Raw genomic sequence first — 13,765 nt, forward strand, 5'->3', positions numbered from 1 at the left:
AGAACTCATCTCAGGAGATCCAATCTTATTCATATGCTTTCTTTTTTACTGTTCTCATTCAGGGTGCAAAATAAGGGGAGAGTATTAAGATCATTACATCTCATCTCTTTTTTGTATGGACAGGAGTCTGAGGTGACATGCCCAAAGTCACATGGCAGTGTGGTGGCAGAGATGAGACGAGAGACTAGAGCTTCTGAGTCCTAGTATGATTTTCTCCTACTACTTTGTTTCTTCCAGTAAACAAACAAGCAAACAAATTTCCCTCCCTGAGGAAGGTTATTTGTGTAGCTAAACTGTCTGAGTATAAATGCAAGCACTTCTTTCTCAAATGCACATAGGTAAGTTTTAAGATGCCTGATCATTTCAAGTGCTGCCTCTCTCGGGGCCCCAGATCCCTAAAGTTTTTGTCACTAGAAATATTAATCTCATTAAATTCTGACCCTGTGAAAACCCTGTCTCTGATTATCTGGCCTATAATATCACAAGAGTTTATACCGAAGTGAAATAAAACTAATTTCTATCTCTGATACTGCTTCTTTCTGTTAGCATGGATATTTATCACTTCAGGTTCTTCTAAGAAATAAATAAATCCTCTTAAAAGGAACATAGAATACTCTTACCCAGATGATAAGGAATCACTGGGCTTGTAGGATCTCACTAGATATTTCTCTTGAAAGGTTGCATTCTTAGCATAAATCATCTTTAATGGTAGACCTCTTATATGTACAACATTATTAAAAGCAATCAAATTTAAAAGATGTGTTTACTGCTTTTTTGGTGAGCCGTTTGCTGAAGTTCTCCATTCAACTACACATCCCTATATCATCCTGTCTGGGGGAGATGGACAACTAACATAGGTAAGTAGAGAAGCTGAGTAGTTTAGAAATGAGGAAACTGAGTACCATCACTATTCACATAGGAGTCAATATGATACAGTGAAAAGCACACTAAAGTAGAAGTCAAGAGTTCAGGTTCTGTCGTTTACTAGCTGTGTGTCCTTGCCTAAGCTGCTTAACTTTTGGGACTTTTTCCATTTTGGTTAAGTGTTGATAGCAATTCTAGCCTGGTCAAGCTTTCAGGTCTGTTGGGGGAGAATTCAATGTAATTATGCAGATAAAAGCTCTTTGGAAAACTGTAACATACTAAATTGATGATGATTACCTCAAAGCCTAGTAGAATATCATTCAGATAAATTGGAGCTGTTGATTTTGGTAGTGGAATTTAATTTAGTAGTTACTTATGCAACATTTAATGTGGTGACCTAGTTTTCAGTGATATGTAGCCCTATTATATTACCTATAATCCTTTTTTTTTTTTTTTTTTTTAAAGATTTCGTGGCGGAAAGAGTATTTGAGCTAGCCATGGAAAGATGGTTAAGATCTTGGCATGGGAAGGTGATGGCTAGCAAGAGGGGCACTCCAGACAATGAGAAAGAAATATTGTGATGTTCTTTGTTCTGGGAAAAATCCAGTTAGATGGAAGTCTGGGTTAACAAGATGAGTTAGAAAATGAGGCCTCCAAAAAGTGGCTTGAGGCAAAACTATTAACTACTATTTCAAGAAGACGAGACTTGATTCTGAAGGGAACAAGAAGACATTAAAAATAGTTGAGAAAGAAAGTATAGGACTTAGCCACAAGTGGCATGAGGGTTCTAGAAAAAGGATTCCTAGCTTGGATAAAGGGTGGCTGTTTATTAATAGAGATAAGGACCTTAAGAGAGGAATGGGAGTTCAGCATATGTATTGGCTTTGGCATCTTTGGGCACATCGATTTATCTCCTCTGGCCTGCAAACAAAGGATTGGATAATTTCTAAGATTCCACTCAACTCAACTCAAGTTTTAATAATTCTAGTTATTTTGTTTAGTAACCTATAATGGTGATGAGCATTAAGAAATCTTCATTTCTTAAATTAGAGGATTAGAAATTCATTAAATTGTTGGATGAATTAAGACGTGGAAGTCAGGGATGACTCTAGTACTCTCCATCTAGGGGAAGGAGACACTGCAAATAAGGAGGAAGGCACAGCCAGAAAATAATGATTACGTACTTACTCAGAGTTGTTAAAGTGTATATGATCTTTCCCAAAAGGACTTTTTAAAGATTGTTTCTTCTGTTGTCTTCTTCAAAGTGTATTATAGGAACTATGATTTCATAATTAAAATTGAATTTTGTTTCATAAGAAAAAATAAATCTTCATTTCATAGAGCCTTTAAGAAACTAGCTGCTGTGTTCTTTCCCCAGAGGCAACTTTTGAATTTACCCTAGAATCTTTATTTAACAAACATTATTTAAGCTTTAATTGCCTGCTTTCCCTTGAAGGGCCATAGATTTCCCCTTCCACAGCTTGGAAGCTTTCTAGGCTGTCCCATAGGAATCCCCTGTGACTCCATTGGCTGCAACCTGCAGGGGTCTGCTGCCTTCACAAAGTGGGCAGGTAGCTGGAATGAGTTCGTCCTCTTAGCCATTAGTGGCTAGGTCTTGTTCGCAAAAGATAAAGACGCTCCTTGTACCCTTAGCAGTGTTTTCATTTTTGCTTTGCTTGGGGAGTTAGGTACCAGAGCCGTCAAGTACATGACTTGGAGCCAGACTCCCTGAGTTTAAATCCTAGTTAGCCCTCATTAGATGTATTTCCTTGGGAGAGTTACTTAACCTTTCCACGTCTCTGTTTCCACATCTATAAAATAAAGATACTCATACTTATCTCAGTTTTGTTATGGGGATTAAATTGCTTAGAAGAGTGCCTGGCACTTAGTACTGTTCAAGTATCTGTTAAATATTTTTATTACTGATAGAGGACAGACTGTTGTTTTTGTTTTCTTTAACAGATGGTTTCCCATAGCCAACATGCTCACTTCCCAGAATATCAGACACAGCATTTTTTCCTAAAGAGGCAGCAAATGCCCTCTTGGGGCAGAAGGAAAATACTTTTCTCTCCTGATTTCCTACGGCCATCCCCCTGTTTCTTCCCTCTATCCCACCTTTCTTCCTAGTAAGTACCATAAGGGAACCCCGGTCAGCCCTCTCTGTTGCCTGCTCAGCTCCAACAAGGGTCACAGACCAAAGGTTTCATTATCATTGCTTTAAAAATAGTGTAGTTTAGTTTTTTCTTAGTGGAATTTAGCTAATTGATGCATAAAATAGGCATGAACACTCTGGCTTCGAATCTTCCCATTTGTTCTCTTTGGCATTGACTTCTGCTTGTCCAGGCCCTGCTGTATGGTAGGTCTTATCCCCAGACAGACATGAGCCCTGAGCCAAGGATTTGGCTTCTGTGCATAGCCAATAATTTGGTGTTTTCTCTCTGAGTTCCTGATGATGAAATTCGTATTTCATCCAAAAGTGTGACCACTACAGAGGTTTTAGGAATGCTAGCTTGTCTGTATTTTGGCTTTCAGTGTATCCCAGACTAAAATTATTCTTAAAATGTACTTGTTCTTCAGATCTTTTAGTTCCTTACTTTGGTCGTTATTAGGACTTCCTTCTAGTTTATTTTTCTTACTTAGCTCCACTGAAGTTCCTTCAATATTTCAGTCATCTGTACTGCTGCTCCTGAATTGGCCAGTAGTTATAGTTAAAGCCCATTTTGTATCTTTGACATATTATAACTATTGTGTTTGGAAAAGTAGCAGGATCAATGGAAAAACTCAGGTAACATCTCTTAAAACAGGTAGTCAACATACGAGCTTTTACACTGGTCAGAATTTCCATCATCTCACTGTCAGTGGAAAAGGTGCTGCCCTTTAAGCCACCGTGAATGTCAAACCGGTTTTAAGTCTTGGAAAAAGAGGTACATGCTAGGAAATCCTGAATGATGATGAGTCAGCCTAACTGATCCCACATTGGCTGCATTTTCTACCACTGGCCAAAAGCCTGCTTCTAACTTCCATGGCACAGCCTTAGATGTGATTTTGTATCAGAGGATTTGATCCCCAAGTGCATCTGCTACTTACTTCAGGTACATTCCTAAGAAAGACAGACACTGGCACTCCTGCCAGTGTGAGGTTATGGATGAGGGGTAGGACTCCCAGTACTCTGCTCTCTATTTCTGGAAGCAGGGACAGGAACAGCCTCTGACAAGTAGGTATGATGTTAGCATTGTGTTCAGAGACCTAATAGGGCTCCATAAACCCAAATTTCTAACAGTCCCCAGTGTACCTTGTACCACAAGATGCTCCTTAACCCTGAATCATCTGAGCTCATGTAGTATAAGAATCCAAACTTGCTCTCTTAAATTCAAACGGTTGGAAATAGAGGATTGAGTTTCCTTTAGAAAGTCAGGTTTGATAGTTTCATCTCATCCTAGTCTTTGTGATTAATTATGACCTACAAAGGAGTTACTACTCTAGCAGGAACTTTGAATTTCCTGGATAAATTTCCCCCTGGTTAGCAGGCAGAGGATCTTGTGTTGACTTTTTTCACTTTCCTGGGATAGCCTGGGTACTCTGTCATTGCCATGTCATTTGTTGATTTTTTCCCCCCGATCTCTGTTGGTGTGATATTAAATACCAAAGCTGAAAACTGGAGGTCTGTGTGTGTATTTATAGGTGCCTATGCTGTGATTGCCAGAAGGCCAGTTTTATAGTAAAACACACTAATGTTCTAAGAATTGCTTTGAGAAAGAGACCAAGGGGGAAAGGAGGGATGTGAAACATACAGGAATAAAGAATATAGAGTGTTCCTGCTGGTGGGAATGCAGTTTGGTGCAGCCACTATGGAAAACTGTGGAGATTCCTCAAAAGACTAGGAATAGATTTACCATATGACCCAGGAATCCCACTCCTGGGCTTGTATCCAGAAGGAAATCTACTTCAGGATGACACCTGCACCCCAATGTTCATAGCAGCACTATTTACAATAGCCAAAACATGGAAACAGCCTAAATGTCCATCAACAGGTGACTGGATAAAGAAGATGTGGTATATTTATACAATGGAATACTACTCAGCCATAAAAACCGACAACATAATGCCATTTGCAGCAACATGGATGCTCCTGGAGAATATCATTCTAAGTGAAGTAAGCCAGAAAGAGAAAGAAAAATACCATATGAGATCGCTCATATGTGGAATCTAAAAAACAAAAACAAGAACAAACAAACAAACAAAAACAAAGCGTAAATAAAGGACAGAAATAGACTCACAGACAGAGAATACAGACTTGTGGTTACCGGGGGGTGGAGGGTGGGAAGGGATAGACTGGGATTTCAAAATTGTAGAATAGATAAACAAGATTACACTGTATAGCACAAAAAAAAAAAAATATATATATATATATAGAGTGTTCCTAAACTTAGGTTCCTGAATCAGCCGTTTAGAGTTTCATGCAAAGACAGAATGAGAAGCAGCTATCCCAAAGGTTTTATCATTTCGGATATCCTAGATCTCTATTCTGGAAAGTTTCTACTTGATGGTAAAATAAAATTTTGACCATATACGTCAAATCTGAGACTGGCCACGCGTTTGTCTCTAACACCAAGCTACCTTAAGTGATAGTTATCAACTTTATGGAAATATAACAGTATTGATTTAGTGGAAAGTACTCTGAACTTGGAGATGGAAATAACTGAGTTCAAATTCCAACTTCCCTTCTTTCTAGCTTTATAACTTTGAATAAGACTTTGAACCACTGACTTCTCTGTTTCAGTCTAAGGGGGTAATAAAGTCTGCTTCACAGGAGTGTTGTGAGTACTTAATTAAATAGTGTGTGTGAAAGCACTGAACACAATGCTTGCCTAGAAAGTGGGGTTTTTTTTCCTTTTTTCTTACTTTAGGGGGGAAAAGTATATTCATCTTTTAATGTTATGAATACAACTATTACACATTTTTTGCTTTCAGGTGTAAACTTCTGTAGATGCCTATTAATTCCTCTTACAAAGTTACTGTCAAAACAAAAGCTTAAACTACAGTGCTTGTATAATGGAATAGTAAGCTCAGACATTTTGCTGGTAATGTCAGAACCTTGGGCCTGTAATTTCAAATCTGTAAACTTCTGAAGAATCAGTTGTAATCTTGGTGCCTTTGCTTTTTCACCAGTCATTCTAAAGCTGGAGAAATGAATGAGAATTGGAAGTAAGAGTGTTAATACAACTGAGAGCCATTTTTGTACAAAGTAAAAGATAAATCTGTTTACAAAACATTGCATTTTGGTAAAAAACAGATTATGAGAGCACCTTGAGTAGAGAGTGACATCATAATAATGCTGAGAATGAAAAGTCTAGTGGGAAATGTTGATTACCATGTGCTTCCAAGCACGCTAGAACTAGGCTCAACTCTCATGAGTTAAAAAGTTTGCTCTTGTAGAAACTTGTCGTGTGTCAACGTGTGACACATCTAAATAACAATCTAATGAGAGCAACATAGAAGGAGAGTATATAAAACAAGAAAAGAGGACGTTGATTCTTTTCCATCTGTGACAGTTGCCTGAGTTTTCCCTAAACCTGTAATCCTGTTTATACTAGGCCCCCTGCCCTCCTGGCTGGATTTCAGAGATTTTCTGCTTGTTTGTTATCCAAACTCCTAGCTTTGGTTGGGGCTCCTTTTGTACCCACAGATGTGAGTGACAGCAGATACATTACTGATCCAGGTTCTGTGGCTCTCACCTGACTAGTTGCCATCATTTGTTTTTCCCCTTTTAGCCTTTGATGTAGCTGAGTATGCTAGCCAGATCTCTTTAGAATAAACTTCGTGAGATAGTCATAGCCCAATGAGCTCATTGCTGGTAAAAATCTAATTTTTTTCTGGGATGGAGGTAGTAAATGTGACAGATGGGAAATAAGTCTGTGGTGGAAAAGGCAAGAGCTGATGTAACCTATAGGCCTGACTGTCGCTGTCAACTGGGGTTGCTGCCAACTGTCCTGTGTCTGGGGTGGACCCCCATTTCAAAGCACTTGAGTTCATGATCCCTTTTGTTAACTTGTGGAATGTATTGGTTGCTGTTGTGAGCAAGGTGCCTAAGTTGCCTGCCAGGTGCACTGAAGTAAAGTCAGCCAGTGTTCTGCCAACTTAAACTACAGCTTGTGATTTTTGCTCTTTAGTCTTTGTCCACATGCATGTTTTTATATAAATGCAGTCATTGTGTATGTTCCTTTTTTGCATTATGTGTCATAAACATTCTCCATGCATGTTTGTAGGACTCACAAATTATAGCATAGCTACATAATGATGATAACTTTGATACATAGCTTTGATATATCAGTTTCCCCCTCTTGTTACTCACTAAGGTTGTTATCAGGCTTTTCTTGTTGGTTTTTGTTTCCTTTTTGTCGGGAATCATCCAAGTGAACATCTTTCTATAATGTTTTCCCAAAGTGAAATCCCCAGGAGCTAGATCCCAGGGCATGACCATTTTAATGGCTCTTTCTTTGTAATGTCGTATTTTACTTTCCAGAGGAGCAATACCTTTTTAAAGTGCTACCCGTGTGTTCACAAGCCACTCTGAAAGCAAGACTTTTAAATGTTTAGCATGGGACATGCCTTTGCTTTTAGATGGGTCTTGTCTTATTGTGAGGAAAGGACCAAACAGGATTTATAAGCCCCGTTTAGAAGTGACTAGTTTTTCCTAGTTAAAGGGGCAGGAAACATTGACTGTGTTGGGCTGTTCACTGTACAAGGCCTTGGTGTGGCTACATTTGTGATATGTCTCAAGTCTGGCACTGAGCCACCAAATGATTTTTAATGACCTGTTTTTTACCTCCTCACATCAGCTATAAATGCTCAAGCTGGAGCTTTCATTGTTTTTTTTGCTGGTAGAATGTGGAAATACAGTAGGTTTGCTGTGTAGTCTGAACTACTTTTTAAAAAATGTCCTGGTTTGTTTAGAATGACTATGCTTCTCTATGTGGTTCCTTTGCTCCTTTGAAAAAAAAAAAAACATTAACAAGATAAAGAAAGTGTGTAGCCAAGAGCCTCTACTTGAGCCTTCTGTCAGGACTGGTATTTAAAGCTTTGTAAGTTTCCATGGTCCATGTTATTTTAGGGTGTCTCGTGAGTTGATCCTGTGAAATGAACTCTGGTCCCTACTCTGGGCTAACTCTTTGTGTCTTATTTTTCACAGTGAACATAAAGATTCTGAAAAGAAACACAAAGAGAAGGAGAAAACCAAACATAAAGATGGAAGCTCAGAAAAGCATAAAGACAAACACAAAGACAGAGACAAGGAAAAACGAAAGGAGGAAAAGGTACAGGACTTTCCAGGGGGGAAGGAAGAGAAGTAGGATGTACTTTTCACTGTATTTACCTTTGAGAGCAAGTGGTGGAGGTACCTTCATTGCACAGTAAGACTCCTAGGCCTTTGGGTGGAAAAGTCTGTGTCAGGAGACTTCAGAGCCAGTCGTAGTCTTAAACTATGAAAACCGGAGCCCTTTACCACAGCATTTCACGGCACCAAATCTGTCTGTATCATTACCTCATTTTATATGCCAAATGGATAAATTGGGCAATGTGGGGCTTCTGGAAATACTGTTTTCTTTCGGGGGAAAATAAATTGTTTTAAGGAGAAGGCCTAATGCCACTTTGTTCCTCTGCTGAATGAAAATTCTTCCTGAGTGAAAGATAATTTAGTGATGCTGGTGCCCTTTGTGGCTTTTGGTTGCTATATAACCAGTACAAGCCTTCTCAAATAGTTAGGCTCATCTGGCTGTGAATGAGTAGTAGTAATAGTGTGCATAGATGTTTAAAAATTTTTTTTATTTCAGTTTCTAAAAAAGTAATGCTGATTGAACTTGGGAAATTCAGACAATATAAAATAGGGAATAACAGTGAAAAATGCATCTCCCTTTCACCACCAGTTCACTGTCCTCCATCTTTTCCTTTCTGGACATAGCCATTATAATATTTTTTGTATTCTTCCATTGATGCTCTTTGTGTGTGTGTGTGTGTGTGTGTGTGTGTGTGTAAAAAGTCACCATTTTGAGGGGAAACATTTCTCAGTATATTGGGAAATTCACCTTAAAGAATTGTAAAAAATGAGTCTTGGAAAAACGTCAAGACCTTTGGTTCACCTGCTTAGTTTTGCTAACAGGGAAAGTCAGTCTGAGATCAAGATGCCCTAAGAATTGAGGCCACATATTCTAAAATAAGGGAGAGGCTTCTTCAAGTTTAGTCATTTTAAGGTACTAATCAGTTATTGTTGTTTTACCTTTCAGATTAGAGCCGCTGGGGATGCAAAAATAAAAAAGGAAAAGGAAAATGGCTTCTCTAGGTAAGACTCCACTGCTGCCTTGGCTTCTTTTTCTCCATGTGTGCCCAGTAGGCCAGCTGCCCGTGTTGTTGTATTTTCTGAGCTTGCCTAAAATGCACTGACCTGGCCATCTCTGGGTTTTCAAGGAAGTTGGCTGTGAGAGGATTGATCTAAGCCAACATGAGAATTTCTAGAGTGCCATTTAGTGAAACTGACAAGCACATTTTCTAGAAGGCCATTCTGAATAGAAAAGGTTGACAGGAAGAAATTTTTTAAATTGAGATATAATTTATAGTCTGTAAAAACACCCCTTTAAAGTGTACAGTTTATTGGTTTTTAGTATTTTACAAGGTTGTATTACCTCCCCACTACCTTCTGTCTAATTTCAGAACACTTTCATCACCCTCAAAAAAAAACTCCATAGCCAGTAGTGATTTTGGAGTTTCCTGAAAAAACCCTACTCTGAATTCCTCCTTAGGGCTATTCTGCGGCTCATGTATAGAAGCTTACTTGATCTATGTTTTAGGGTTGGGTGTAGACCTGAGTGCAAATACATTCTCTCTCTTCCAGAAGGAGAGGAAAATGAGTACAATCTAGAAGTCACTTTTCCTGTACTTTTTTTTTTTTTTTTTTTTTTTTTTTTTTTGCCATTTTGATTCTGTTTTCCTTATCAGCCTCAACTCCCTGAAATAAACTGAGTGTCTTCTTTAGTTTCAAGAAACCAGGACTTCATGATCCTGTATTTTCAGCTGCTCCACTGAAAGGCAGGATGGATTTACTAGGAGTTGTTGGAAGTGTTCGCGTTATTGTCTCAGACAAAGTGTTTTGAGAGTTTTGCTTTCTTGAAACTTTGAACTTTTAGTTTTGTTTGAGAACATTTTTGAAAATTATGCCATGTACTTTGGGTCCATTAGACCAAGAGAAGCCGGTGCCCTCTTCAGGCGTGTTCTGTAACTGTTCTAGGAATGCAGAATAATAAAATACAGGAAGCTAGGCATTCTGACTTCTTAGACATCAGTGACTGGGCACAGGGCAGCTATTTTTTGCCAAGAGACTGCCTTGGACTTTTATTAAACTGAGACTAAGATATGAATGGACTTGGTATGTAGTCCTGGGTTGGTTTCAGACTTTCTGGGTTGGATAGTTGGAGCACACCCTTCAAGGTCGTGGGCTGCTCACTAGCTTACATGCATATCTTTATAGAGAATCCACACACTTCGCTGGCTAGGTCACAGTTTTCTGGTAATTGTTTTAGAAATTCTTTCCTCAGGCCGAGTAACCTCACATGTTTGTAACTTCACTCAACGGTAATACTAGAATCTAGCATTTACTTAACTTAAACAGTGTTTCTTTCTTTCCAGTGCAAAGCTTTTGGGAATTTTGGACCTGTGGGCTGTGCAGTGATTTCAGTAGTGGGGAGAAAAAAACTATAGAGGTCAGCATTTCGAGGAATGTGCATAAATAAGGAAGGAAAAGATTAATCTCTTTAACATTCAGATTCAGTTGCAAGCAAGGGGATCCAGTATGCTTGGGGAGCAGGTGGGTAGCATCATTGAAATCCCATGAATATCCTGACTTCTTTGGCAGCTGAATCTGGATGCTAATCCCTTGGCACTCTTAGATAGAGATGGGTGACTTCGTGTCAGGAGGCCATTCCTTGTACTGAGGTATCTCTGTAGGTGTTTCTGGCTGGGAGCAACGAGTTTCTAACAAGATGTGCCAGGCCAAGGGGCACCCCAGGTTGTGGTGATTACTGGTCCTGTTGGTTTTTTAACTTCTTCCTTCTTTTTGGTTCAAGATAGTTATCTAACAGAATCATCTTTTTATATTCAGAAGGAAAAATCTTAAAAATAGGATAAGGCACTCTTCTGTGTATAAAGTAAGTAAAACCAAAGGAGGAAGTTGAACAGTGAATAATTGGCTTAGAATTACTTCGCTTTGTTTTGGGCCTCTCATTTAGCATAATGTCAGCTTGCTTATTTTCCCATGTAAGTAAGATTATTTTCCCTTAGAACTTTTAAAGTACCAAGTTTGGGGAATACATTTTTATTCTTTTTTTGGTAAAAGCTGTATTTTAGCTTTTGGAGCACTAGAATAATCAATTCAGATTGTTAGTGGGGTCACATACACAGTAGATCCCTCTAATAAGGCGAGGACACAATTTAGGTTTGTTCCTGTTATGGTGTGGGTGGTGCTGGCAGAGAGAGCTAAGATGTAGTGGGAGGAATACTGAGAGTAAGGAGTCCTAACCCCAAACCTTGATATCTGTCACCAGTTCATCTGTAAAATGAGGGTTCTGATGCACAAGGTTGTAGTGAGAATTGAGAAAAAATGCTCATGGAAAACCTTTATAATATGTACAGTTGTATGTTGTTACCCTCCTGTTAGCTGCTTCTCAGTGAGGTAATTTATCCCTACTTTGCATTACTTTATATAATGTTGATGTTCCAACACTCATTAAAATAGCAATTTTTTTCCTTTAGTCCTCCACGAATTAAAGATGAACCTGAAGATGATGGCTATTTTGCTCCTCCTAAAGAGGACATGAAGCCACTAAAGAGACCTCGAGATGAGGATGAGTGAGTATTTGTTACTTGGATTTTTGAAAACAGAAAGGAGTTTAGAGAATAAATGTGAAGTATGTCTCCACGGTACACAGAACAACTGCATTAGTTGACATTTTACTCATTAGGAATTTGTGATTAATGGACTGGGTGACTGATTTCTCTTTGAATTACGAGAAGTAGAGTTCGCTAAGCACATAAATAGGTGTATGTGAGGCTTAAATGGAGGAATATGTATTTACATTTTTCTTACTGTTTTTTCTTATTAAAAAATACATACTTTATCGTTGGAATTTCAGGTAATTCAAAATTCATGAAGATATTTAAGTTACTTTATCATCACTTACCCCAGATAAGTTTTCACTGTTAAAGCAGTTTTCCCTAGGATCTGTGCCTATAGCTACCTTCTAAGGGAAGTTTCAGCGTATAGGAGTAATAGAATTGCTGTTAATTTAGAACAGTTATTTGAGGCTTATATGTACCTCTTTCTTACGAGGTTAAATCCTATTTATTATTTTTTGATCTTTTATAGTTTGTTATGTTCTAGGAATGTACAAAGGATTTATGGTAGAAAGTGAGTGGGAAGGGAGGAGGGAAATACTTAGTGAGCTCATTTGTGTTTATTCAGAATTCACAGAGAATTTCTTTCCTCCCCTTTCTGGCCAGTTATTCCTTCGTGGTAGCCATTGCTGCACTGTGCATTTGCTTCCCAGATTTCTACTTATAGTCTTGTCTATTTCTGTATATATCCCTCTATTCCGCTTTTCTTCCAGGCCTGTGTGTAGTATGAAGTTGTTTGTTTTGTTCTATATAGGGCTGTAACTGTTGGTTCTTGTTCTGGCCTTCTTTACTTTCTCCATTCCTGTTCTTGACTGTAGAATGCCCAGCCATGAATAATAGCAACCACGCCTGCCTTGGAGGCCGCCAAGAAGAGTTTGGAGGTCCTAATTCTATTGGTGAGAACTACTGAGTCACAATTGTGTTAACTGCATATTCATGTTCCCCTTTCTAGTGCTGATTATAAACCTAAGAAAATTAAAACAGAAGATACCAAGAAAGAGAAGAAACGAAAACTAGAGGAAGAAGAGGTTAGTAAAGAGACTTAGGCCCTTTGGGGCCTGAGTTTGGAATAGTGAGTTTCCCGTAAAACAACTTTTGAAGGCTAATGGGTTTTAGGAATTTATTGCTCTGTTGTAGAGGAAACAGTGGAAAAAACTCTTACGTGTATTACGGCAGGTGTGGCACTGTTAGTTTTAAGATCTCTCTTAGCCTTTCTGGGTGTCTTCCCATAGCTATTCTGTCAGCTAACATGTTCTTGGAGAAACTATGCCATCTTCGTACAATGTACAGGGGAAGTGTTAACAAGAAATCATATTTTTGCTTACAGTCTCATCTGGACTCATCTTATGCCTCTTCTCTAATTTACTTTGTTCCAGCCACACAGACCTCCTTTGTTTCTTTTCCACACCAGATTCTTCTGTGCTTCAAAGCTTTGTGTAATACATGCTGTTCCCTCTGTCTGGAACACACATGCTCTTCCTCTTTTTCTTTTTTCTCCTAGCTTGTAACCCTCCTTAAAATCTCAGTTTCAACTCAGGGACTTTAATAAGGGTTCTGTTTGATGCTTGTGGGAGATTTAAAATATAAGAATATGGTTCCTTCTTTTGATAGTTTCAATTTCTTGTACTAGAGAATTGTGGGCGAGTAATTAAAAAAAAAGATGTCAGAAATTCACAGGGGTCTTAATCCTTCATTCTCCTAAGAGAAGGGGGTTGAGTGAGTTCTTAGTTCTTATGCTGCATTTGAGGTTAGCCACTGACTTGGACAAAATGGATTCAAAAGCGTGAAGTCAAATCAGTAAAGATAGTGATAGTAAGGAATAGTGAGTTTTAAGAGTATAATCTATCATAGTATTAGTAAAAATACTATTAATAATTCAATTTAAATGTAGTAGTTGCTTACTGTGTGCCAGGCACTCTTCTTTACACTTTATAGATAACATTTCATTTAATCCTTACAACAA

At 38.5% G+C, this 13,765-nt stretch overlaps 1 protein-coding gene across 1 annotated transcript in view; it reads left to right on the top strand.

The window, feature by feature from the left end:
- The window catches only part of TOP1 (DNA topoisomerase I), an 80,015-nt gene that overhangs the window by 32,282 nt on the left and 33,968 nt on the right, over nt 1-13,765 (top strand). The window contains exons 4-7 of the mRNA XM_010958741.3: nt 8,054-8,177; nt 9,144-9,199; nt 11,662-11,757; nt 12,755-12,830. Coding sequence (XP_010957043.2) covers nt 8,054-8,177; nt 9,144-9,199; nt 11,662-11,757; nt 12,755-12,830 — 352 coding nt within the window. The remainder of the gene's footprint in view (nt 1-8,053; nt 8,178-9,143; nt 9,200-11,661; nt 11,758-12,754; nt 12,831-13,765) is intronic.

The sequence above is a fragment of the Camelus bactrianus genome, chromosome 19 (genome assembly GCF_048773025.1).
Source record: "Camelus bactrianus isolate YW-2024 breed Bactrian camel chromosome 19, ASM4877302v1, whole genome shotgun sequence".
NCBI classification, from domain to species: Eukaryota; Metazoa; Chordata; class Mammalia; order Artiodactyla; family Camelidae; genus Camelus; species Camelus bactrianus.